Below are 27,940 nucleotides of genomic sequence, written 5' to 3' on the forward strand. Positions count from 1 at the left end.
AGTCAGCACAAAAACTGTTAATCAGAAATGGGTTTCCATGACTGAACAGCTGCACACAAGCCTAAGATCACCATGCACAATACCAAGCGTCGGCTGGAATGGTGTAAAGCTCGCCGCCATTGGACTCTGGAGCAGTTGAAACGTGTTCTCTGGAGTGATGAATCACGCTTCACTATCCGGCAGTCCGACGGACTAATCTGGGTTTGGAGAATGCCAGGAGAACACTACCTGCCCCAATGCAGTGCCAACTGTAAAGTTTGGTGGAGGAGGAATAATGATCTGGGGCTGTTTTTCATGGTTCAGGCTTGGCCCCTCAGTTCCAGTGAAGGGAAATCTTAAAGCTACAGCGTACAATGACATTCTAAACAATTGTGCTTCCAACTTTTTGTCAACAGTTTTGGGAAGGCCCTTTCCTGTTTCAGCATGACAATGCCCCCATGCACAAAGCGAGGGCCATTCAGAAATGGTTTGTCGAGATCGGTGTAGAAGAACTTGACTGGTCTGCACAGAGCCCTGACCTCAACTCCATTGAACACCTTTGGGATGAATTGGAATGCCGACTGCAAGCCAGGCCTAATCGCCCAACATTAGTGCCCAACCTCACTAATGCTTTTGTGTCTGAATGGAAGCAAGTGCCCACAGCAATGTTCCAACATCTAGTGGAAAGCCTTCCCAGAAGAGTCAAGGCTGTTATAGCAGCAAAGGGGGGACCAACTCCATATTAATGCCCTTGATTTTGGAACGAGAAGTTCGACGAGCAGGTGTCCACATACTTCTGGTCTTGTAGCGTAAATGTGTTCATTACAATGGCCAGACCAAGAATGGACCGTTTGTGCGTCACATCCGGTGGAATATTCTAGCGGATTCGTCTGTGGGGCTTTAAAAGCAGGCGCGCTCAGACGCAAAGTGAGATACTATTAACAGGAGAACCACTATTGGAATGCGATAAACAGCCACTTTGTACACATGAAGAAGTAACTGTTACAGAAGAGAGATTTATTTAATACGATTATTTAGTTCCATTCAAGACGTGTCAATCATTTGAACTATTTCAGCAGCATCTTTAGGTCATTCCAGGTAAGTACAACTGTTTAAACTAACCGCATATCAGCTTACATAGTGTGCAGAAAACCGATTGTTGTCTCCCATATGCCATTTTTATGAGCATTACAGTACATTTTATTTAGAGAGGCTATGGATCGACGATTTTGTTCTCAATGTGTGACGCACTTTGTATAAAATACAATTGCAGCAACCATTTTGTTTTTTGAAAATAATTTAAGATTTAAAAATACTATTATCTACAGTGAGAATTATGCGTTTAGCGCCCAACTTTACCCACTGTATAGACTATTGAACGGAGTAAACCAGTGAGGAATTTATGAAGATGCGCGTGGCTCTGGTGCTGAAGAAAGTGCGTAGTGTGCGCACACCCACCGGATCAACCTATAGGCTACTGCCGAGCCCACTTTCGACTTGTTATCTGTTGTAACTAAATACTCTAGTACTTTGATTGTGTTTAGGAACTTGTAGTAGTTAATATTTTGAAAATGTACAATAAATATTGCTTTTGAAATAGATTTTCCTTTGAAAATGAAATTGATAGTCTTATTTTGGAGCGTTTTTGACTATAATAGCTGAGGCTGCTATGGCTTGGTACATTGTGAGCCTAATGTTTTTTTGTTGTTGGTGAATGAATTGCATTTTTTTTATTTCACCTTTATTAAACCAGATTGGCTAGTTGAGAACAAGTTCTCATTTACAACTGAGACCTGGCCAAGATAAAACAAAGCAGTGCGACACAAACAACAACACAGAGTTACACATGAAATAAACAAGCATACAGTCAATAATACAATAGAAAAAGTCTATATACAGTGTGTGCAAATGAGGTAGGATAAGGGAGGTAAGGCAATAAATAGGCCATAGTGGTGAAATAATTACAATATAGCAATTAAACACTGGAGTGATAGATGTGCAGAAGATGAATGTGAAATTAGAGATACTGGGGTGCAAAGGAGCAAAATAAATAACAGTATGGGGATGAGGTAGTTGGATGGGCTATTTACAGATGGACTATGCACAGGTGCAGTGATCTGTGTTTCCGGAGTCCCATAGGGCAGCACAATTGCGTTTCCGACAGATTCATTTGATTTATAATTATCCTAGAGATTGGTGGTTGATTGAGTTACTTTAGGCATAGGCCTACAGTGTTTATTTATGCCTAGATCAGAGTCCCTACGTAATAATTAGATGGCTCAGTCAATTATCAACTGCAGGGGATTGAACCAGTAGTGAAATTGTCTTGTAGCCTACCATAATGGACAAATGCATACCTCAAACCTGGAGCTCTGAATATACCACGATTATGTGCACCATTGTTATAGCAGTCATTGTAATGTAATATGTTATGAAGTTGACTATACATTAGGACAGATAATACAAATGAAAATAAAGTCAAATCAAAATGCAGCAAATTTTCTCTTTTAGTCGACTGGGTTATCTCACTATGGGACACACCCTCTTGCGGGTCATTGGTTGAAGCCTTATTCAACCACTCCTATTTGCCATATCTTCAATTTTAGCCTACTGGAAAGTGTGTGCCCTCAGGCATGGAGGGAAGCAATAGTAATTCCGCTACCTAAGAATAGTAAAGCCCCCTTGGTCGGCTTTTTAACCAGTAAATCAGCCTGTTACTAACCCTCAGTAAACTTTTGGAAAATATTGTGTTTGACCAGATACAATGCTATTTTACAGTAAAGAAATTGACAAACTTTCAGCATGCCTATATAGGACATTCAACAAGCACAGCACTTTTTTTTCTTTTTATTTAACTAGGCAAGTCAGTTAAGAACAAATTATTATTTACAGTGACAGCCTAGGAACAGTGGGTTAACTGCCTTGTTCAGGGGCAGAACAACAGATTTTTACCTTGTCAGCTCAGGGATTTGATCTTGCAACCTTTTGGTTACTAGTCCAACACTCTAACCACTAAGCTACCTGCCACCACTTACACAAATTACTGATAATTGGCTGAGAGAAATTGATGAGAGAAAGATTGTGGGGGCTGTTTTGTTAGACTTCAGTGCAGCTTTTGACATTTTCCTTGGCCCAAAAAAATGATACCGCAAAGAAAATGTGCAGCCTTTTAAACATTCTAATACAGTTAAATAGTTAACACACATGGACGCAGCGGTCTAAGGCACTGCATCTCAGTGCAAGAGGCATCATTACAGTCCCTGGTTCGAATCCAGGCTGTATCACATCCGACTGTGATTGGGAGTCCCATAGGGCAGCACACAATTGGCCCAGCATCGTCCGGGGTAGGCGTCATTGTAAATAAGAATTTGTTCTTAACTGACTTGCCTAGTTAAAGGTTACACCCACACACCACACTAACCAAAAAGTTATTTTGTTGGTGTTTACGTACGTCCGCATTACCAGTAAAACATAATCAAAACCTATTTATTTCACTTGCTGTGCTGTTTCGTTGTTCAGTCATTTCATTCCAAACCAGGATTTCATCATACATGTCAAGCAGTGAAGTTTCAGCTCTGTCTGTCCATAGCCTCTCTTCCTCGGTGCGCACTGTCACTGTGTCCGTCTCCATCTTGTCCAGCTGTGTATGTAACATTTCACGTTTCACGTTAATTGCAGCAGCGTTATGAGAACCAGCACATTCTTGAGCATGCAATACGGCTTTCTTCGGTATGAAATCCTCGTCAACCCACTGTGCTGTCAGACTCATAATGCTCATGGGGCTGACATCGCTGGTCCAAATGTCGAGCAGCGGAGACCAACTCAGCTCCATTTAGGGGGACATGGAAGAAGCGGCACACCTAACGCAAGAGCTCTTCCGACCTCGACGACCAGAGTCTTCTTAGGAGTCCTGCGTCAGGTCACAAGCTCGTTTACACACGGCAGAGGTGTAGCACAGGAGCCCCCATCTCAAGACCCAGAAGTTGAGGCAGGTCAACCCTGTTCCCCAAGTTCAGTTCTCAAATGGTTCCCATTACATACAGGCTCATAGGCCAAGGGTGATGGTTCAGAATATTCCCATGTAAAACAATTAACCTTCCGAGGGCGTCATTGTCTGGCCTGGCTGGTCCCACATCCCTTCCACAGGACAGGTTTCCCACATGCGGAGTCGCCCCAGGGGACTAACTGCCACAGGGTTCCCCTTCCCCCCCGTCCCCCCTGGGGACTTGTGGGTTCCCTTGCGCCTGACAGAGAGCCATGGCGCACGTGTGCAGTCTCCCCTTGGGTCTTATGCACCGTAGACCAGGGTACAAACTACAACTTGTAGGGGTCCCCCCCGCATTTTATGGGAATAGTGCAGTCCACTGCACGGGGGAAGCGGCCCGAGTCCTCAGACGAGATGCAGTCTCTGTTGGCCAAGGGAGCCGTACGCGTGGTACCAAGGGAGGAAGCTCACCAAGGCTTCTTTAGCCATTATTTCTTAGTTCCCAAAAAAGGGGGAAGGTGGTACACCCCATCCTGGATTTATGACACCTCAACAAGCATCTGAGTCTATAAATTATGAATGCTATTGCATGCTGTTAGATTCGATTCGTCTGAACGAGTGGTTCACCACAGTAGACCTCAGGAGTTCTTATTTACACATTGGACTGCACACAGGAGATATGAGGTTTGCCTTTGAGGGCATAGTCTACGAATATCTCACCTTACCATTCGGTCTGTCCCTTGCCCCATGGACATGAGAGAGAGAGAGAGGCTTAAGAGTCCTGATGTACATGGATGACTGGTTGATCTGCGTGGACACTCGGGTTCAGGCAGCGGCGCATATAGCCAGGGTGTCGACGTACTGGCTCGCTCTAGGCGTAAGTATAAATCGCACCCAAAGTTTGCTCTTACCAATGCAGCAGAAAGTCTCTTTGGGATTGTCTCTGGACTCTGTAGCCTGTCGAGCAGCCCTCACCATGGAAAGAGCGACGTATTTTTGCCACTGCCTCTGTGTTTTGGCTGGCAACATCAGTTACATACTGGATGTGTCTTGGGCTCATGGCCTCCATAATTGACTAGTCAGGTCATACAATATGTCTACGGTAGTGTATATCAACCGCCAAAGAGGAATGCGCTCCTGTCAACTTCACTCTCTGGCGAGAGAGATCTTGCTATGGAGCAGTGAACATCTGTCTCTCAGAGAAACATGTGTCAGGCAGACTAAACTCTGGTGCAGATTCACTGTGGAGTGGTGACTTCATCCCAAAGTTGTCGAGGAGGTGCGGGAGCAATACACCAGGGCTGCCGTTGACCTGTACGCATCGCAAGGCAACGCGCACTGTAGCTTGTTCTTCGCGACGAGATCCCAACATGGCCAGACGTGCTTATATATGCCTTCCCGCCAGTGGGCCTGGTTTATTTTATTCCCCACCACCCCTTGACTGAGTGCATTCCTCCTTGACAGAGTGAGAGCGAGTGGACTATCCTGATAGCCCCGCATTGGACTGGGAAGTGATGGCTGGTGGAGATTGTACAGTACCTCTCCTATACGCTCAACTATGGTGCCTCCCACAGCGCAGGGATCTGCTATCCCAAGCACGTGGTTGCCACAATTCAGAACGCCATAGCCCCTTTTACAAGAGGTCTTTACGACCTGAAGTAAAGGGTATTAGAGATGGTGTGAGAGACGCGACTTGGCCCCCTTTCATTGTTCCATCACTGCCGTTCTCTCCTTCCTACAGGAATGGTTCAACAAGGGCACGGCCTTTTCCACCTTTAAGGTATACTTGGTGGCGATCTCAGCCTGCCATGTAGGACTAGGTGAGACGACGATCGGGGCTGACCCCCTGGTTTGTCGTTTTATCAAAGGGAGTGTCCGTCCGGTCTCCAAGCCACTTGCCCCATCATGGGCCTTGGCACTGGTTCAGGATGCAATTACATGCGATCACTTTAAACCTCTGGAGAAAGTGGCTCTTAAGACTCTGTCTTATAAGATGGCCTTGTTGCTCTCCTTGGCCACGGCCAAGTGCTTTAACGACCTTCATGCGCTCTGTTTATTTGTGCGGTGGCTAGTTGGTCTTCCCCTCACACCTTTTGAGGTTCTATCGTCTGGATGTAACCGCGCCCTCCCTGGTGCAAGCAGTCCTTGGTGCTGAGTAGGATGGATGAGGTACATTACCATACATTATAATATTGTGTGTGTGTCTCTTCACTGTCTGCATTGTTCCATAAGGTATAGTTTTTACTGCTTACTTGAGTTACTTGATGTGGAATAGAGTTCCATGTAGTCATGGCTCTATGTAATACTGTGCATTTCCCAGAGTCTGTTCTGGACTTGGACTGTGAAGAAACTCATGGTGGCATGTCTTGTGAGGTGTCTGAGCTGTTTGCTAGTCGTTTTTAAGTTGATGGGTCATTTATAACAAAACCTTTTGATATAGCCAATCATTTCAATGGCTGTTTCACTGGTAAAGTGGACAAACTGAGAAGTTTAATAACATTGAACAGTGAACCATCATATTTTGGTATTGAAGATCTAATAATGAAAGAGGATTTCTGTTTTGAATTTGGTTAAGTTTGTGTGGAGGAGGTGGAAAAAATTTTTATGCATCAATAATGATGAGCCACCAGATATAGACAACTTAGATGGTAAACTATTGGGAATGGTAGCAGACTTTATTGCCACCCTTATTTGCCATGTTTTTAACCAAAGCTTAAAGAAGTTTTTCTGTGTCCACAGGCATGCAAGGAAGTAATTACACTACCTAAAAATAGTAAAGCACCCTTTGCTGGCCTTAACAGCCACCCAATCAGTTTGCTGCCTGCTCTTAGTAAACCGAGTCATTTTTTAACAAAAACTAGTTCTTTGAAAAATAGCATTGTAAACTGACTTTCAGCATGCATTTAGGGGAGGGCACTCACCTTGTACTGTATTGACTGGGATGACTGATTGGCTAAGCTGCTTCTCTAACATCAGATATGTACAGTGCGGTATCTCTCAGGGCAGTAGCCTTGGTCCGTTACTCTTCTCTATTTTTACAAATGATGTACCACAAATGATTAGCCAAGCTAAAATGTTTCTGTATGTTGATGTTTGCAATTTCTACACATCAGCACCTAAAGCCAGTGTTTTCACTAAGACTCTTAGCAAGGTGTTCGTGTCAGAATGAGTAATTAACAATCAACTGGTCTTAAATACATCTAAAAGCATTGTATTTGGTTCAAACCATTCTTAGACCTAAACCTCAACTGGAGTTGTGCATAAAGGGTGTGACCGTTGAAAAAGCTGAACTCCTAGGAGGATATCATAGTCAAGTCATATTGACAAAGTTGTTGTGAAGATGGGGAGAGGTTCTGCGTTTTTGACACAGATCTACTGTACTAGTTATTCAGGCTCTGATCTTGTCCCATCTTGACTACTGTTCGGTAGTATGGTCAGGTGCAGCAAAGAAAGACCTAGCAAAGCTGCAGCTGGCTCAAAACAAAGCAGCACACTTTGCCCTTAACACATAACTAACATCAACAACATGCATGATAGTGTTTAATGGTTGAGGAGAAATTGACTACTTCTCTTCTCGTCTTTTTAAGAAACGTGTGTGACAATGCCTAACCACTTGTATAATCTGTTTGCATACACTTCAAACAGACGAACATACCCCATCAGACGTGACGATGGATTTCATCACGATACCCAAACAAAAAAAAACACTAAATGCGTCGCTCAGTTATGTATAAAGTCATTGTGGAAAGCTCAGCCACCAGAGTTTATTCTGGCAAAAAGTAAGTTTAATTTACAATATGTTGTTGATCCTTTTTTTTATCACAGCGCCTCTCCTCTCTAAAGATCGAATTGAACTGTACTGTATATATGAATAGTGTGTAAATAGCATTTTTGTTGTCTGTCATTCCAATAACTTTTTAAAATTTAATAACTTATGATGTTCTTGTCTTACTGTTCTGTACTTTGTCATGTATTTGTACATTTCCTTTGGACCCCAGGAAGAGTAGCTGCTGCATGTTCAGCAGCTAATGGGGATCCTAATAAACTAAACTTAACTGAAAATGCTATTTCCTTTTAAGTATGTTTTTCAGTCCAGAACTAGGCTTGATCTGTTTCTTGGAAACAGTCCCTAAATGTTGTCTTTTTTCCAGCTGCTGTACTGTGAGCAGACTGACGCAGAGAGAACCATGATTCTGCTGACTCCATCCTCTGGTAAGTGCTTGTTTTTGGGTGCCCCTGGCCAAACGTGCATGACAAGGTTTTGATTATCTGTGCCAACACTAGAGGTCCTGGTAAGAATCATGCAAAACTTGTATCCTGTTTTATAAGTGTGGTGGTAAGGTACTGTAGTATGCAGTATTTGAGGGTAGATACAGTAGATGGAAATAGTCAAGCCCAAAGGGTCAAGTCAAAGATTGACACGCATGTGAAGAGCTGGGTTGAGGACAGCTATGAGCCACTAGTCATAATGATGATAATAATTATGTGTTTAGGTGCTGTAGCTAACATGGAAGTGAGTGTCGTTTTTTCACATCTGAGATCACGTTTTTCTCTTATACTTGTACTAGATTAGAGTTATAGCAGGTTGTCCACTTTCAAATGATACAGTGGATAATACATATTGTTACTCATCAATATGTGATTATGTAGATTTTAATTTAATGCTACAGCAATATCCTTCATTTCTATTTTTTGATGTACTGTTGCACCTTTTTTTTCTAAGAGTGTAGGATCAGGTCCCCCCCTTTCTTATTCATTATGATCTAAAAGGCAAAACTGGTCCTAGATCAGCACTTCTACTCTGAGACACTGAATATGGGCCCAGAAATACTAACTTAAAAGTGTGAATGTGTCTAGCACTGGCTTGATACTTGGATGGTATTTATCAGTGGTGAGACAGTATTGACTGGCTGGATTAGGGATCAGACCTGGTGTATCCTTTCCACTGAGTTGTGAAACACAAGATGGCTATTTTTATTTTTCCGGAAAAGTAAGAAGTGTGTTTCTGTCCTAACTGGGTTATTTCAATATTTTAAAATATTTCTTGACATTCTAGGCTAAACAGACACAGCTTAGTGGAAGATACTGTAAATATATCTGGTTATTGATTCAGCATAGTTTACCATTTTGGGTTTTCTGGTTAGGTTGTCGAAAGCCAGGTAATGTAAATCGGAAATGAGAAGCATGCTTGTCAAGTGAACCTAACTTCTTCTTAGAAGTTGTTGTTGGCTTGTGCTTTGTCTCATACACTGTTTTCTTTCAGATGAAGAGTCTGTTGAACTCGACTGGCTTTGGAATCACACGAAGTTCTGTGTGCAAAACAGAATAGTAGGAACATGACTTTAACCCTTTTTCACGTACAGACGTTAGTTTATTAGACTCTTTTCTTTTCTTTTTTTTAAAGTTGCTATGGTAAGCTTTTTATTAATGTTTATTTTATTTAGTGCTATGTGTGTCTTTGTCTGCGAAGACGACCTCTTTGCTACTTTTATCACTTCAGTTTATTAACTTCTGTGTGAAATCTAAACTCCCTAGCAGAGCCACAGACACGCAAGAACAAAGATCCCTTTGTTTGCCTTAATTAAAAACCCTCACAGCATTGCAAGGAACAAAACCAGTTCTGGCCATAGTGAAGCAGCTTGCATCATTAGACCTTCCAGCTTGCTAAGTAAGATGCCCTATACATGATGCCTTTCAATATGTTTCAAGATTCTGTCAATTATTAATTCAATGAGAGTGAAATTAAATTGCCCTTACATTCTTTCTTTGATTACTTTAATAACTGTGATGGAATTGCTCAGTATTATACAGTTACTTCTGATAGGAACTTTGTTATAACAATACTTGGTTTGCACATAACAAATGTATAAGGAAACTGTATTTGCAAGTAATTACTATGCCATTTCTTCAAACTATGACAAAGACAGACAACAGACAAACTGTTAAATATTAATTATTTTTTTAATAGCTACCCATCCATGTGAAAGTTGCTGCCATGTGTCTGTCATTGTTCCAGGTCACTAGTTTTGCCAGTCAACCAGCTTAATGAATCAACAGCCCGGTAGAGTCAATATCTCAGGGTTGTACTATAGTACTATGTGTGGAGGATAGTCCATTACTAAATCATAGTAATATGTATGCACAGTCCCTTACTCCCTCCCCACAAGTCTGTCTCCACTATAAATGTACTAAACACTGCCGGTCAAAGTTGTATAACACCTACTCATTCAAGGATTTTATTTATTTTGACTATTTTCTACATTGTAGAATAATAGTGAAGACATCAAAACTATGAAATAACACATATGGAATAATGTAGTAACCAAAAAAGTATTAAACAAATCACAATATATTTGAGTTCTTCAAATAGCCACCCTTTGCCTTGGTGACAGCTTGGCATTCTCTCAACCAGCTTCACCTGGAATGCTTTTCCAGCAGTCTTGAAGGAGTTCCCACATATACTGAGCACTTGTTGGCTGCTTTTCCTTCCCTCTGCAGTCCGACTCATCCCAAACCATCTCAATTGGGTTGAGGTCAGGTGATTGTGGAGGCCAGGTCATCTGATTCAGTACTCCATCACTCTCCTTCTTGGTCAAATAGCCCTTACACAGCCTGGAGGTGTGTTTTGGGTCTTTGTCCTGTTGAAAAACAAATGATAGTCCCACTAAGCGCAAACCAGATGGGATGGCGTATCGCTGCAGAATGCTGTGGTAGCCATGCTGGTTAAGTGTGCCTTGAATTCTAAATAAATCAGACGGTGTCACCAGCAAAGCACTCCCACACCATAACACCTCCCCCTCCATGCTTTAAAGGGGAAATGCACATGTGAAGATCATTCGTTCACCCACACCGCATCTCACAAAGACACGGTGGTTGGAACCAAAAATCTCAAATTTGGACACTAGTCCAAAGGACAGATTTCCACCGGTCTAATGTCCATTGCTCGTGTTTCTTGGCCCAAGCAGTCTCTTCTTCTTATTGGTGTCCTTTAGTAGTGGTTTCTTTGCAGTAATTTGACCACAAAGGCCTGATTCACACAGTCTCTGAACAGTTGATGTGTCTGTTACTTGAACTCTGAAGCATTTATTTGGGCTGCAATTAATGAAGCTAGTAACTCTAATGAACTTATCCTCTGCAGCAGAGGTAACTCTGGGTCTTCCATTCCTGTGGCGGTCCTCATGAGGGCCAGTTTCATCATAGCGCTTGATGGTTTTTGCGACTGCACTTGAAGAAACTTTCAAAGTTCTTGACATTTTCCATATTGACTGACCTTCATGTCGTCAAGTAATGATGGACTGTTGTTTCTCTTTGCTTATTTGAGCTGTTCTTGCCATAATATGGACTTGGCCTTTTACCAAATAGGGCTATCTTCTGTATTCCCCCTTCCTGGTCACAATACAACTGATGGGCTGAAACGCATTAGGAAGGAAAGAAATTCCACAAATTAACTTTTAAGAAGGCACACCTGTTAATTGAAATGCATTCCAGGTGACTACCTCATGAAGCTGGTTGAGAGAATGCCAAGAGTGAAAAGCTGTCAAAGGCAAAGGGTGGCTACTTTGAAGAGTCTGATTTGTTTAACAATTTTTTTTAAGTTACTACATGATTCCATATGTGTTATGTCATAGTTTTGATGTCTTCACTACTATTATACAATGTAGAAAATAGTAAAATAAAGAAACTCTTGAATGAGTAGGTGTTCTAAAACTTTTGACCGGTAGTGTATATTTGCTAAATAAGTATTACGTGAGTCAATATGACAATATGGACACTATCAAATGGTGTTTACTGTACATACTGAGCCAGCCCACTCATTTGAATGTTTTATTCTGAAAAGTGGAATAGTCTATCGAATGGTGGGTCTCCAATAAACGTACATACTACTTGGTAAGTGCTACTACTTTTTATTAGCTACATGAATCACTTTTGTATAGGTTTGTAAATAATGTACAATTTGTATATTAAAAATGACGTTTCTTTGCAAATGTTCATGCTTTGATAACGAAATACATGATTTAATACTGTGTGCTTCAAAAAATGATAATTGTTACAATCTAAACCACTTGTATATGTATTTAGGTAATACCATATACTCAATATGCTGGTTACAAGTACTACTGTAGGTTGAATGCTGTAGGGTGGGTGCATGGGGCTTTACTTTGGCCCTTTAATTTTACTTATCTTTTTTCCATATCTTGGTACAACTGCTGATTGCTGTCCTGGTGTTGAGGGGTTGAATTCATATAAACCAAATGAGCTAAACAAGTTAAATCTGATCATTTGCAACAACAAAAAATTGTTATAGCAATGATTATTTTGCGTGTTTGGTTTGTTTGACATCCATTTAAACAGGATAGCACTTTTGGCATACTGTACATCAGTATAAGTATGGCCATCAGATATGATATGGTCCTATCATATCTGTAGTGTTTTAGCAACAATCCTCTTCAGAGCAGCTAAGTGAACCTAAAATAGACCAATAGCTAATAGCAATCACTGTCCTCACTGTTCTCAGGTTTCTTCCAGCACACCAATAAGCTCTTTCTGAGCGAGCAGGCCACTGGTGTCCAGCTCAAGGAGTTTGTACGCAAAAATGCAGCCAATGCTCTGTCTATGGCCAACATGCTTATGGGTATGGCCTCTATTCTCTGCAGCCTGAACGGGTGAGTGAACACACATTTCAGTATCTGATTTTCTTTAAGAAACTATAGTATGGATTGAATGTTTCTACTAGTAAATGGATGGCAGTATTATGTTACAATAGCGTACATCTTTGTTAATCTGTGAGGCATATTTTTTTTCAAAACAAATTTGATTGCCATATTGACAGTTAAACACACATGTCCTGCCAAACAAGCTGAGCTGTTGAGGGAAGACCAGGATTAATACAAGCAGCTTAACAAGGTCAGGTCATCTTGCCTTCAGCTCTAAAACATTATACAGCACACTTCAAACACCACCCTTAAAGTGTTATTGAAGTTAAAAAATATACACTCGTGGCCAGTTCTTATTAGGTATAAACTTCTAGTACCAGGTCAGACCCCCTGTTGCCTCCAGAACAGCCTAAATTCTTCAGGAGCATGGCTTCTACAAGGTGTAGCATTCAAATGTTGCTCAATTATCAAGGGACCTAACGTGTGCCAGGAAACAATTCCCCACACCACTGCCACCAACCTGTACCGATGTCACCAGGCAGGATAGGGCCATGGACTCATGCTGCTTATGCCAAATCCTGACTCTGCCATCAGTATGACAGGCAATGTTTTTCCACTCCTCAAATGTCCAGTGTTTGTGTTCGCTTGCCCACTGGAGCCACTTCTTTGTTGTTTTTAGCTGATAGGAGTGGAACCTGGTGTGGTCGTCTGATGCAATAGCCCATCCATGACAAGGACCAACGAGTTGTACGTTCCGAGATGTCGTTCTGCACACCACTTTTGTACTGCGCTGTTATTTGCCGGTTTGTGGCCCGCCTGTTAACTTGCACGATTCTTGCCATTCTCCTTCGACCTCTCATTAACGAGCTGTTTTCTCCCACAGGACTGCCGCTGACTGTATGTTTTTTGTTTATTGCACCATTCTCAGTAAACCTTAGACCAGGGGTCTCCAACCTTTTCTAGCATGAGAGCTACTTTAATTTTTTAAAACATGTCATGAGCTACTTTAAAAAAAATCTCAAATAGGCACATTCTTCTCTCCCCTGCAACTCTTCCCCGAGTCCTTAGTGCACTGTTTTCTGTCGATATACATGGTTAATAAACAACTCTAAGGGGGCACTATAAAATCGACAGGTTTTTTCTCTCCAAAATTATGTTTTATAATTTCCCAAATTATGTTTTAATTTCACTCAATTACAATTGTTCATAGAAAAATAATGAAATTGGATGTTCTGAGTTCATGTCAATGGTTAAATAACATTAGAATACCATTTTTTTTAGGTCCGGAAGAACACAACAAATGTGGATTTTTCTTTTTTTATTGGTGTAATACAATTTAAAAAAGGTTATCTCGCTCTTTAATTGCATATCTATAGTGGCTTGCAAAAGTATTTTTTTCCTATTTTGTTGCCTTACAACCTAAAATTAAAATGTATTTTTTGGGAGGGTTGTATCATTTGACTTAAACAACATGCCTACAACTTTGAAGATGTGAAATAAGACAAACAACTTGATCGTGCATAACTATTCACCCCCCCCAAAGTCAACACTTTGTAGAGCCACCTTTTGCAGCAATTGCAGCTGCAAGTCTCTTGGGGTATGTCTCTATAAGCTTGACACATCTAGCCACTGGGATTTTTGCCCAATCTTCAAGGCAAAACTGCTCCAGCTCCTTCAAGTTGGATGGGTTCTTCTGGTGTACAGCAATCTTTAAGTCATACCACAGATTCTCAATTAGATTGAGGTCTGGGCTTTGACTAGGCCATTCCAAGATATTTAAATGTTTCCCCTTAAACCACTCGAGTGTTGCTTTAGCAGTATGCTTAGGGTCATTGTTTTGCTGGAAGGTGAACCTCCGTCCCAGTCTCAAATCTCTGGAAGACTGAAACAGGTTTCCCTCAAGAATTTCCCTGTATTTAGCGCCATCCATCATTCCTTCAATTCTGACCAGTTTCCCAGTCCCTGCCGATGGGGGGAAAAACATCCCCCCAGCATGATGCTGCCACCACCATGCTTCACTGGGGATGGTGTTCTCGGGGTGATGAGAGGTGTTGGCGAACACCAAATGTGTTTGCTTATTTTTTTCTTTAAGCAATGGCTTTTTTCTGGCCACTCTTCTGTAAAGCCCAGCTCTGTGGAGTGTACAGCTTAGTGGTCCTATGGACAGATACTCCAATCTCCGCTGTGGAGCTTTGCAGATCCTTCAGGGTTATCTTTAGTCTCTTTTTTGCCTCTGATTAATGCCCTTCTTGTCTGGTCCATGAGTTTGTGGGCAGCCCTCTCTTTGCAAGTTTGTTGTGGTGCCATATTCTTTCCATTTTTTTATAATGGATTTAATGGTGCTCTGTGAGATGTTTAAAGTTGTGGATATTGTTTTATAACCAAACCTGATCTGTACTTCTCCACAACTTCATGGTGCTGCTTGCTTGGTGGTGTTGCAGACTCTGTGGACTTTAACTCATTATGTGACTTATGAAGGTAATTGGTTGCACCAGATCTTATTTAGGGGCTTCATAGCAAAGCATACATGCAGTTGAAGTCGGAAGTTTACATACACCTTAGCCAAATACATTTAAACTCAGTTTTTAACAATTCCTGACATTTAATCCTAGTAAAGATTCCCAGTCTAGGTCAGTTAAGATCACCACTTTATTTTAAGAATGTGAAATGTCAGAATAATAGTAGAGAATGATTTATTTCAGCTTTTATTTCTTTCATCACATTCCCAGTGGGTCAGGAGTTTACATACACTCAATGAGTACTTGGTAGCATTGCCTTTAAATTGTTTAACTTGGGTCAAATGTTTCGGGTAGCCTTCCACAAGCTTCCCACAATAAGTTGGGTGAATTTTGGCTCATTCCTCCTGACAGAGCTGGTGTAACTGAGTCAGGTTTGTAGGCCTCCTTGCTTGCACACGCTTTTTCAGTTCTGCCACACATTTTCTATGGGAATGAGGTCAGGGCTTTGTGATGGCCACTCCAATACCTTGACTTTGTTGTCCTTGAGCCATTTTGCCACAACTTTGGAAGTATGCTTGGGGTCATTGTTCATTTGGAAGTCCCATTTGCGACCAAGCTTTAACTTCCTGACTGGTGTCTTGAGATGTTGCTTCAATATAGCCACAATTTTCCTTCCTCATGATTACTCACCAGTCCCTCCTGCAGCAAAGCACCCCCACAAGATAATGCTGCCACCCCCGTGCTTCACGGTTGGGATGGTGTTCTTCGGCCTGCAAGCGTCCCCATTTTTCCTCCAAACATAACGATGGTCATTATGGCCAAACAGTTCTATTTTTGTTTCATCAGACCAGAGGACATTTCTCCAAAAAGTACAATCTTTCTCCCCATGTGCAGTTGCAATCTGTAGTCTGGCTTTTTTATGGAGGTTTTGGAGCAGTGGCTTCTTCCTTGCCGAGCGGCCTTTCAGGTCTCCAATTTTTTTCTGAGGTCTCTCGATTTTCCTATGATGTCAAGCAAAGAGGCAAGGAGTTTGAAGGTAGGCCTTGAAATACATCCACAGGTAAACCTCCAATAGACTCAAATTATGTCAATTAGCCTATCAGAATCTTCTAAAGCTATGACATAATTTTCTGGAATTTTCCAAGCTGTTTAAAGGCACAGTCAACTTGGTCTATGTAAACTTCTGACCCACTGGAATTGTGATACAGTGACATATAAGTGAAATAATCTGTCTGTAAACAAGTGTTGGAAAAATGACTTGTGTCATGCACAAAGTAGATGTCCTAACCGACTTGCCAAAACTATAGTTTGTTAACAAGAAATTTGAGTATGTGGTTGAAAAACGAGTTAATGACTCCAACCTAAGTGTATGTAAACTTCCGACTTCAACTGTATGCACGCACCAGTTTTCCGGGTTTAAAGTTATTTATTTTTCACTTCACCAATTTCGACTATTTTGTGTATGTCCATTTACATGAAATCCAAATAAAAATCAATTTCAATTACAGGTTGTGTCACGCTCGGCGTACGAACTGGAAGCATACTTGGACCAACGTGCAGCGTGATCTGGGTTCCACCTTTTATTTAAGTGAACTGCACAAAACAATAAATGATCAAACAAAACGTGACTAAGTGGTGCACATGCACAAAATAATATCCCACAAACACAGGTGGGAAAAATGCTACCTAAATATGATCCCCAGTTAGAGACAACGACTCCCAGCTGCCTCTAATTGGGAATCATACAAATCACCAACATAGAAATAATAAACTAGAATACCCCCAGTCACACCCTGACCTACTACACCATAGAGAAACAAGGGCTCTCTATGGTCAGGGCGTGATAGGTTGTAATGCAACAAAATAGGAAAAACGCCAAGGGGGATGAATACTTTTGCAAGGCACTGTAGCGAGTGAGGAATGGGCACTTTTAGTGTGCCGGGCTAGTGATGGTTCTGTACTGCTTCTGTTCATTTCATGGCAAAGTTTGCAAATAATAGATACAAATGACATTTACTCATGATATACTTCTGCCAGGTAAGCCTACTTTGCAGTTAACATTTAATTGAGAAGGTTTTTGGGGAAAGTATTTCTGTCAACCCACGAGACGGTAATCACATCAACTGGCTACACACAGGGATAGACAAATGTGCACATCACACTGACAGACTGGGCTATATTGCTGGAAATTTGCTTGGCATTTTTAAGCCAATAGTGGCTAACCCGGGGTGTGATAATGTTGCGTTTGATTAGATAGTTGCTGGGAGCTTGCAGTGTCTGATACCTGTGATATTTGTTTATGACAGTTTGTGGTAGAACACGTGAATTGCATGTACTTTCAGAATTGTTTGGTGAGCTACTCAAAGGTGGGCTAGGCTGTGAACTACTGGTAGCTCGATCAACCTGTTGGAGACCCCTGCCTTAGACACAGTCGTGCTTGGAAAAAGGCAGGATGCCGGCCGTTTCTGAGATACTGGAACCGGCGCGCCTGGCACTGACAATCATACCATGCTCAAGGTCGCTTAGGTCACTTTTTTTGCTCATTCTAACGTTCAATCAAACATTAACTGAATGCCTCGACGTCTGCCTACTTTATGTAGCCAGCCACATGACTCACTGTCTTTAGGAGCGAACCATTTTCATGAACTGGCCACTGAGTGTATATGGTGTGACAAGCCCTAAGTAAGTAGAAGATACAGTATATTTTCTGCCAACAAGCATCCCTCGTGGTGTGACATTATCCTAAGTAGGTCCAGTGGTAACAAACAAGTAATATGTAGGTTATAATTGTGTAATTACAGTTTTATCATGTAATATCTTAGTAAGTACCTAGTTATTTCTGTATTGTAAAATACAATTCTACCCAACATTTGACCCTCATTTTCCAGCCACCAACATGCTGCCTGCTGGCTGGTCCTGATTGGCTACCTGCTGGATTTGGCAGACGGGGCAGTTGCCAGGCGACTGGATGCATGCTCTGCACTAGGTGAGTGGAGTGATGTCCATTAGCAGGGTTAAACTTCCACAGACACGCTGATGCACTAGCCTGAAACATGTTAGTTTGAAAATGACTATGAGAGGGCAAGACCACACAAATATATGGAACCAGGTTAGTGATGCACACAGCCCAGCCCTCTACTACAGGCACGGGTCATTATAGCTGATGGATCAAAAGGCCTAAAAGGCAACAGTTACTCCTTAAAAGACAGAAAAAGGAGGCATGTATAATGCAGAGAAGTGAATTTACTGATGTATTTACATATTTTACAGAGGTAGAAGCAGATCAGCATACACTCTTAGAAAAATCTAGAACCTAAAAAGGTTCTTTGGCTGTCTCTATAGGAGAACCCTTTTGGTTCCAGGTAGAACCCTTTCTACAGAGTTCTACATGGAACCAAAAAGGGTTCTCCTATGGGGACAGCCGAAGAACCATTTTGGAAGTGTAGATACAGTGCCTTCAGAAAGTATTTGCACCTCTTGACATTTTCCACATTTTGTTGTGATACAGCCTGAGTTTTAAATGGATTAAATGATCACTGGTTTACACACAATACCCCATAATGTCAAAATGGGATTATGTGTTTAGACATGTTTCAGATTCAACAACAAAGACCAGGGAGATTTTCCAATGAGTCGCAAAGAAGGGCACCTATTGGTAGAAAAAAAAGTTGAATATTCCTTTGAGCATGAAGTTATTAATTTCACTTTTGATGGTGTATCAATACACCCAGTCACTACAAAGATACAGGCATCCTTCCTAACTCAGTTAACGGAGAGGAAAGAAACCGGTCAGGGATTTCACCAATGGTGACTTTAAAACAGTTTAACGGCTGTGATAAGAGAACTGAGGATGGATCAACAACATTGTAGTTACTCCACAATACAAACCTAATTGACAGTAAAAAGGAAGCCTATACAGAATACAAGTTTTCTACAACATGCATCCTGTTTGCAATAAGGCACTAAAATAAAACTGCAAAAAATGTGGCAGGACTTTTTGTCCTGAATGCAAAGTGTTATGTTTGGGGCAAATCCAATAACGTATTACTGAGTACCACTCCTTATTTTCAAGCATAGTGGTGGCTGCGTCATGTTATGGATGGACTTATAATCGTTAAGGACTGGGGAGTTTTCAGGAGAAAAGAATTACGAAATGGAGCTAAGCACAGGCAAAATCTTAAAGGAAAACCTGCTTCAGTCTGCTTCCCACCAGACACTGGGAGATGAATTCACCTTTCAGCAGGACAATAACCTAAAACACAAGACCAAATATACATTGGAGTTGCTTACCAAGAGGACACTGAATGTGAGTGGCCTTCAAAATCTATGGGATGACTTGAAAATAGCTGTATACAATGATCAACAACCAACTTGACAGAGCTGGAAAGAAAATATTGTACAATCCAGGTGTGCAAAGCTCTTAGACTTACCCAGAAAGAGTCACAGCTGTAATTGCTGCCAAATGGTGGTTCTAACATGTATTGACTCAGTGCAATACTTATGTTAATGAGATGTATATATTTAATTTTCAATAAATGTGCAAACATTTCGAAAAACATATTTTCACTATCATTATGGAGTGATGGGTGTAAATGGGTGAGAATTTTTGTTTTAATCCATTTTGAATTCAGGCTGTAACACATTAAGTTGAGCGGTATGATTATTTTCAGAAGGCACTGTAAGTGACAGCAGAGAACTGGTTTTCCTTCTGAAGAACCCATAAAAACATTCTTAAATGACATGGAGAAACAAAAAGGCACCTAAGTGACAGCAAACCAAACAACTTTGAATTGCATTAAGTGTACTTGCTGTCACTGCTATCCTGATCTGCTTCTGTCTTTGTATGTAGTTCACTAAATTATCTTCTCTGCATTGCAATGGCTTCATGTTGTTGAATTCCCTCAGCCGTAGGGCTATTTAAAAGACGTGTGTATTATTAGGAAATGGCATAGCTAACGTTTCCATACTCGTTGTTCCCGACATAGCACATTCTCAAATGATCACAACATAAAAGTACATACTTTGTACATGACAACCTCCTGTGTGCAGATAGTCACGTCTACACTACCGTGGTCGCCACTGCTGCCTGAAATAGCTCCCAGCAGGTGCACCACAATGCGTCGTCACCCGGACATTTCAAGGGCTTTGGCTTTGTGTCCCGACAGTATTTTTCTGCATGACTTTGCAGGTGGGTGTTGTTGTACCCCTCCCCCCCTTTGTGTCAATTGAACAATCACTTTACGATTAAGCATTCTAATTCGGGGAGATCATGCTCCAATTGTCTGTTTTATCCCAATGCTTTGGGCTCTCAGCATATCTGAAATTGCTAAAATTGTTGACCCCTGTGCTGTGGAATTCCATCTCGTTCATTGGAGCTGGGGTCAGAATCACCTCATGCTCGTCGCTCAGTGAAAACATTCTCCCTGCTCAGGGGGGACAAATGGACTGTGGCATTTGGGAATGTTGTTTACAGAGGAAAGTGGCAGGCCTGTAAGGTTGACACCGAAGTGTCCACTACAGACAAACACACTCACGCATGCACGCACGTGCACATACTCACACACACACTGTTAAGTAGGCCGTTGGCATAAACAAGATTAGATTAACTTGTTTTGCCTTATGTAAGAAGGCAGCAGTGAACTAGCCTCACAGCAGTAGCATGTTAATATGTGATCTGTGTGACTCGAAGTCATGAGACAAATGTATAACTAGTCACTTTCTGTCTTTCTGGTTCAGGTGCTAAACTGGATGATTTTGCAGATTTCACAACCTTTGGGATTGCAACTTCATTGCTCCTGAGGACACATGCCTTAATGGACAACATCCTGTGCATGTGCTATGTCCTGTCTGTGATTGTCCGACTCTGTTTCTTCTCCAGCGGTAAGGAACTCAAAGCATGGTATCTCTTGTGAAATGCTAGGATAATAGCATGATCAATTTCCAGACAGTCTACGAAAACATCTCTTTGGGTATTTGCCATTCAGAAAAAAACGAATCTTTGGGTATTTCAGATTCAGAAGTCCTGATGTGGGTTCTGTCTCTTTCTGTGGCTATTCATCTCCAGGCATCCCCTTCATGTACCGTGGTCTGCCATGTATCTACTCTTCTGCCATCCTGGCCTGTCTCTCCTTGCTGACCGGAGGTAACATGGTGATCCTGCGGGTCACTGCTGTGGCCATGATCCTCTTCATGGTCAACCAGGGATTCTACCCTCACGACAGGGTCCTGGAGTCACAGGCCTGGAAGAAGGTGGTCTACGCTGGAGGTAATACTCGAGTTTCTTAATCCTGGTCCAGGGGACCCAAAGGAGTGCACAGTTTAGTTTTTGCCCTAGCACTACACATCTTATTCAACTGATCAAATGTTTGATGAGTTGATTAGTGGAATCAGGTGTGTAGTGCTAGCCTCATACAACCAGCCTGAAATGATTTGCTACAGGATAATTTATGTAAGCTCACAAGATCAGGCTGGTTGTGCCAGGCTAGTGTAGAGCTAGGTCCCCAGGACCAGCATTAAGAAACTTAACCACTAGAATAGTGTTGTGGCAATTCAGTACTGAGAGAGATTTGGTCATTTCTTCAAACAATCATCTTTATTTAATATTGATTAATTATTGCAATAACCCCACCCCCCCTGAGTGTTGGACCGAGTAACCAAACCTTTACACAAATGCAGAGTACTATATATAGCTGACACTAACAACGCTCAGTCATGGTTGGTTCAACACCCCTCATGCAGACCGAGGAGCATCATAAGCCACTCTGGGTTCATCCTGTTGTTATCTGCAGTTGGGTTGTTGTCTTAACCTCTCTAGGGTCGGCGGGACGAAATCGTCCCACCTACGTAACAGCCAGTGGAATCCTGTGGCGCGTTATTCAAATACCTTAGAAATGCTATTACTTCAATTTCTCAAACATATGACTATTTCACAGCATTTTAAAGACAAGACTCTCGTTAATCTAACCACACTGTCCGATTTCAAAAAGGCTTTACAACGAAAGCAAAACATTAGATTATGTCAGCAGAGTACCCAGACAGAAATAATCAGACACCCATTTTTCAAGCTAGCATATAATGTCACAAAAACCCAAACCACAGCTAAATGCAGCACTAACCTTTGATGATCTTCATCAGATGACACACCTAGTTCATTATGTTATACAATGCATGCATGTTTTGTTCAATCAAGTTCATATTTATATCAAAAACCAGCTTTTTACATTAGCATGTGACGTTCAGAACTAGCATACCCCCCGCAAACTTCCGGTGAATTTACTAAAAATGTACTAAATTACTCACGATAAACGTTCAGAAAAAGCATAACAATTATTTAAAGAATTATAGATACAGAACTCCTCTATGCACTCGATATGTCCGATTTTAAAATAGCTTTTCGGTGAAAGCACATTTTGCAATATTCTGAGTAGATAGCCCGGCATCACAGGGCTAGCTATTTAGACACCCAGCAAGTTTAGCACTCACCAAAGTCAGATTTACTATAAGAAAAATGTTATTACCTTTTGGTGTTCTTCGTCAGAATGCACTCCCAGGACTTCTACTTCAATAGCAAATGTTGGTTTGGTCCCAAATAATCCATAGTTATATCCAAATATCCTCTGTTTTGTTCGTGCGTTCAAGACACTATCCGAATGGTAAAGAAGGGTGACGAGCACGACTCATTTCGTGACAAAAAAATTCTAAATACTCCATTACCGTACTTCGAAGCATGTCAACCGCTGTTTAAAATCAATTTTTATGCCATTTTTCTCGTAAAAAAGCGATAATATTCCGACCGGGAATCTGTGTTTAGGCTCAAAGACGATAGAAAATAAAAGCATGGGGTCGACTCGTGTACGCGCCTCAGCCCATTGTCCTCTGATAGAGCACTTGTCAAAAGCGCTAATGTGTTTCAGCCTGGGGCTGGAATTACATCATTCAGCTTTTTCCCACCTTCTGAGAGCCTATGGGAGCCGTAGGAAGTGTCACGTTACAGCAAAGATCCTCAGTCTTCAATAAACAGAGTCAAGAAGCTCAAGGAATGGTCAGACAGGCCACTTCCTGTAAGGAATCTTCTCAGGTTTTTGCCTGCCATATGAGTTCTGTTATACTCACAGACACCATTCAAACAGTTTTAGAAATGTTAGGGTGTTTTCTATCCAAAGCCAATAATTATATGCATATTCTAGTTACTGGGCAGGAGTAGTAACCAGATTAAATCGGGTACGTTTTTTATCCGGCCGTGCAAATACTGCCCCCTATCCCCAACAGGTTAACCCCACGCTGACTTAGTTTCCCAGATGCAAGGATGCTTTTGAGATAGTTTAGGAGTAGAACAATCCCTCATTATCTGTAGTAAAACACATTCTTGTCTCTGCAATGCAGTCTAACCCATTTGTCAGCTCAAGCCATCTCCAGTGACTATACACCCAGATTAGCTGCAGGAAACTAGTGGAGCCCATGAAAACAGACACTAGCAGGAAAGAAATGTCTTACCATTAGTTAAATATCAATTGTTAACCATCAATATTAAATAAACCAGGTAAATATGTAATTTTTCTATCACAATAGGTAGTAGAGAGGAATTGAATTAGCTGTTGAAAAATAAAGACCAAGGCTTGAACTGCCCTGTTCCACCTCAGTCCCGCCCCCCTGGACGCCTCTTCCGTTGAGCTAAACAGCCGTATCACGTTCTACACATCATGGGTTGCGTAGCTGCTCCCTTCACGTTTCACTTTACTCACTGTCAGTCGTGAATGATAATTCTTCAAGTTTTACCGGTGAAACATCCATGCTGCATCTGCATGCCAACCATTAGATCTCAATTAGTTACATGGGAATATGCATTTTAGATATTCTTGAATTATGTACAGTGTTTTGTGAGAGAATTTTAAAGCAGACGGTGCTAAACTGCAGTATTCTTGTGTTTTTGTTTCAATCAAAGCACATGTTATACCTAGTGGCGCATGCTGTGAAGTTTTGGCCGCATGAGAGAGAAATGCAATGATTCACACAATCATCCTAAAATCTCAAGAACTTTCTCAAGAAATTAGTTGGCTGTTTTTGTCTTACATTAATGTTAGCATATTATATTTGGTTATGTAGAATACTAATGAAACATTACGTTATCTTGCAGACATTGTTTCAGCTTTGATCTAACTTTATCAAACAAGCACCATTCTCCATTTATTGAAATTCACTCGAGGAGCCTATTCTCTCGGGCAGCTGAACATTCTACACGGGACGGCGGGTCGTTGTTGAATTGCGATGTCATTTAGAAAACAACATGTTTTTTTAATAAATGTATTTGGGAACATCTTCCCATTTTTTTTTAAAATCAACTAATATGTCAGCTTCATGACTTTAAATTGTTTTGACAATGTTGATAACATTGACACCAGTAGGAATAGAAACACCAATGATACATTTTAGGTAAATTAGGATTGTCTTCAATGGAGGCCACAGATGGTCAAATCTAAGGTCATTAAACCTTTAAAAAAATATTGATTTAAGTGATATGATTAATCACAATGTGACTTCCCTTCATTTAAATTGAGTAATACCAAGTGACACTTTGGATTTCGGACCACCAAAATGATCAATGGAGTCCTCAAATTTCTGACATACTAAAAAGGTGTGATTAGCTAGTAATTTTCTTTAATATAGACCCCTCCCTAATAAGTTTGCCACTGGAGGGAATGCTCAAGGTCCTTGTATGAGTGATTTTTCCCACGCTGCAACACCAATGACCTAAAACCTAGGGACACATTTGTTAAAAAAAGGTATTTAAATAGTTATTTGTTTTTATTGATCTCTACAATTTTGTTTATTTTCTAGCATTTAAAATAATAGATAAACCTCTCAATCCCCAAAACAGGTCACTACAGCTCTACCGGGTTACTATTGGGGCCAATTTGCCTTCCCTAAGTACTTTAAACAATGCATAAACATCAAGTTTTGCAGTATAAATGGCTCGCTTTATGTTTTATCATTGATAAAAAAGTTCAATATAAACAAAAACATGTATGATGTGTGGCAATTTTGTCATTTTAAAGAGATTTTCATGGTTGCAAAGGCAAGGGCGCAAATGCCACCATAATTCAAGAACAACTCAGGCGATAGGCTAACCAGAGTTTAACAATGACAACATGCCCGTCAATTCAAGTGATCAGTCTGCCGCACATAAGTTACAATGTGTGTGGGCGCTAAATTTGATTGTTGTTTATAGTTACAACAACTTGCCGAAGTTTGTACACCAGACCAAGATATCCGATCGTGTGAGTGAGAACAGGAAAGAGGGGCAAGTGGCAGCAGGAGCAGCATTTGCAGAAACTTGTTTGCGTAGTCTAGAGAAGGCTTGGTTGTTTACCTATCAGGAAGATGCGTCCGGAGAATTCGGCCAAGCAGCCACTCCATTCAAATTGGATGTTAGAGGTGTTAAAACAAATGTATGTTTGGTCCTGTAAAATCTATTGGGGTGTTGATACCAGGTACTTTACACATGTGAGCAGTAAAGAGTCCTCACTTCAGAATAAGAGTTAATACTTAAATCTCAATTGAAAGTTTATGAAGTTTATTCATGTTTCAGATCACAAAAATCCAGCAATGAGAAAGGTAGGTTATTTGTTTAGCTAGGCTATTCATCAAATTTTTTTCTGTTTTGTTTTGCAGGAGTTGTCATGGTGTTCTGTTCCTCTTTCCCTCCGGCATGTGTATACTACCTGTTGTGGTCTGTGTCCTACATTTTGTTCCCAACAACACTATGGAGCTGCAAAGTGTAGTAGGCATTAAAGGCCTTGCTACAAATTCACACTCGCACATGGCTTGTCAACAGGCTGTCCAGTGGGGTTAACTAACGCGCCCAGACTGCTGCTGCTAGCTATCCACAGCGGATCGAAACAGGATGTAAGAGGCCGTTGTAATGTTTTTGTAAGATTGAACTGCCTTTTTCATCATGAACACTTGATGGATAATGTACTGTACCTTAGCCATTTTGTTTTTGAATAAGATAGGGTTTGGGTATCTGTAGCTATTATGTTTGTACAATACAACTGCAGAGTTGTACTGTCTAGTGTGTGTACTGTATCATCCTTATGCACAAATTGTGCTTGAGATTACTACAACAATAATACAAAAAAGTATTTTCAGTCATTAAAGTCATTGAGAAACAGTTTTTACTGTAAAGAATAAGAAAATGTCAACAGTTTTTGCAGTTTAAAAAAAACATGGCCCCTCTTTTTTTTTTTACTGAACATGCTAGATTCAAACATATGGCATGCTCTCAATTTGTAAGATATTTGTAATAAAAATAATGTTTCATTATAGTGCAGATACAAACGAAGTCCATTATATCATGTTTTTTTAAATTATGGAAGACACTACCATCTCGATCTTATGTTCTACTGTACTTAAAATGACTCTATCAAAGTGATTGTGCATAATGAATTGTGTGTGGATATGGGATTGTTGAGAAATATATATTTTTTATTTTCCCATCAACACCAAATTTGTTGTTTTTGAGCATCAACTGAATTCTTTAATTGGAATAGTATTTTTTTTTTTTTTTAAATGTTCAAGCCATTTTGAGACAAGATTAGTTTGCTTTTATTGCAAGCAAAATGTAATCGTGCTTTAATTGAATAGTGTTTACATTCCCACCAGATATACAGTGCCCTCTGTAATTATTGGGACAATTAAGCATTTCTTCTTCTTTTGGCTCTATACTTAGTTTGGATTTGAACTCAAACAATGACTACGAGGTTAAAGTGCAGACGGTCAGCTTTAATGTGAAGGTATTTCATCCATACTAGGTGAACTGTTTAGAAATTACATCACTTTTTCAACAACAAAACAAATTCCCTTGTGTAGTAAAACGTTACATTTTTGGTCCCATATTCATAGCACGCAATGATTACATCAAGCTTTTGACTCTAAAAAATGTTGGATGCATTTGCTGTTTGTTTTGGTTGTTTCATAGGGTTTTGTGCCCAATAGAAATGAATGGTACATGATGTATTGTGTCATTGGAGTCACTTTTACTGTGAATAGAAATGTTTCTAAGCACTTGGTAGAATGCATTGTAGCATAGATTGTGAATGCTATCACAGATAATCCTGAATGAGTCGTGCATAAAAATGATAACTGTCCCTGTTATTGTAATGGTGAAAGGTTAGCATGTCTTGGGGGGTCTGATACTTTTTCACTCATTATTCATGATTCATTCCGGATTATCTGTAATTGTGGTAGCATCCACATATACATATAGAAGTGTTTAGAAACATATTATTTTCAATAAAAGTCACACAAATTACTTAATACATTATTTACCCTTCATTTCTATTCGGCAGAAAATAATCTGAAACACAACTAAAACAAAGAGCAAACGCATCCAACAAAGTTGTAGAGTCACAAGCTTGACGTAGTCATGGTGTGCTTTGAATATGGGACCAAATAGTACTTTTTAGTACTTTAATATACAAGTGAATTTGTCCCTCCCATTTTAGGGGAGCAATGTACAAAAGACCTGTCATTTCTAAACGGTTCACCTGCTATGGATTAAATACCCTCAAGTTAAAGCTGAGGGTCTGCACTTTAACCTCAGTCATTGTTTGATTTCAAATCCAAACTTTTGGAGTATAGAGTCAATAGAAGAAAATGCTTCACTGTTCCAATAATTACAGACGGCACTGTATATTAAAATGATCATAGGCTAGCTATGGTGAATACAATAATGGGCATTCATATTAAAAAAAATCGAGCTGAAAGACGACGGCCAGAGTTTACCCATGAAGTTTGACAATGATTAAAGTCCAAGTATTTTTGGGCTTGAAGTGACATCTGCCCACTTTTCCCAAATCCGTGTGAAT

At 40.6% G+C, this 27,940-nt stretch overlaps 1 protein-coding gene across 3 annotated transcripts; it reads left to right on the forward strand.

Annotated features, from left to right (window-relative positions):
- Window positions 1-867: 867 nt before the first annotated feature.
- tmem269 (transmembrane protein 269) lies at window positions 868-27,838 on the forward strand. Of its 3 annotated transcripts, none has more exons than XM_029718882.1 (7): window positions 868-1,077; window positions 8,116-8,176; window positions 12,480-12,627; window positions 17,966-18,063; window positions 20,814-20,957; window positions 21,142-21,342; window positions 25,746-27,838. In XM_029718882.1, exons 2-7 carry the CDS (start codon window positions 8,152-8,154, stop codon window positions 25,853-25,855), a joined length of 726 nt encoding a protein of 241 aa, XP_029574742.1. In that variant the 5' UTR covers window positions 868-1,077; window positions 8,116-8,151; the 3' UTR covers window positions 25,856-27,838. The 3 variants fall into 3 exon arrangements, with proteins under 3 accessions (XP_029574742.1, XP_029574743.1, XP_029574744.1); XM_029718883.1 differs by lacking the exon at window positions 868-1,077 and adding an exon at window positions 7,537-7,743; XM_029718884.1 differs by lacking the exons at window positions 868-1,077; window positions 8,116-8,176; window positions 12,480-12,627 and adding an exon at window positions 13,307-13,421.
- Window positions 27,839-27,940: the final 102 nt, after the last annotated feature.

Source organism: Salmo trutta, chromosome 28 (genome assembly GCF_901001165.1).
Source record: "Salmo trutta chromosome 28, fSalTru1.1, whole genome shotgun sequence".
Taxonomy (NCBI): Eukaryota; Metazoa; Chordata; class Actinopteri; order Salmoniformes; family Salmonidae; genus Salmo; species Salmo trutta.

Bases quoted from the DNA above. Each gene is read 5' to 3' on its own strand.
- tmem269 (XM_029718882.1), top strand. From the start codon at position 8,152: ATGATTCTGCTGACTCCATCCTCTG. The intron at 12,628-17,965 runs GTGAGTGAACAC...CTCATTTTCCAG, and splicing joins ATTCTCTGCAGCCTGAACGG to CCACCAACATGCTGCCTGCT. The intron at 20,958-21,141 runs GTAAGGAACTCA...ATTCATCTCCAG, and splicing joins ACTCTGTTTCTTCTCCAGCG to GCATCCCCTTCATGTACCGT.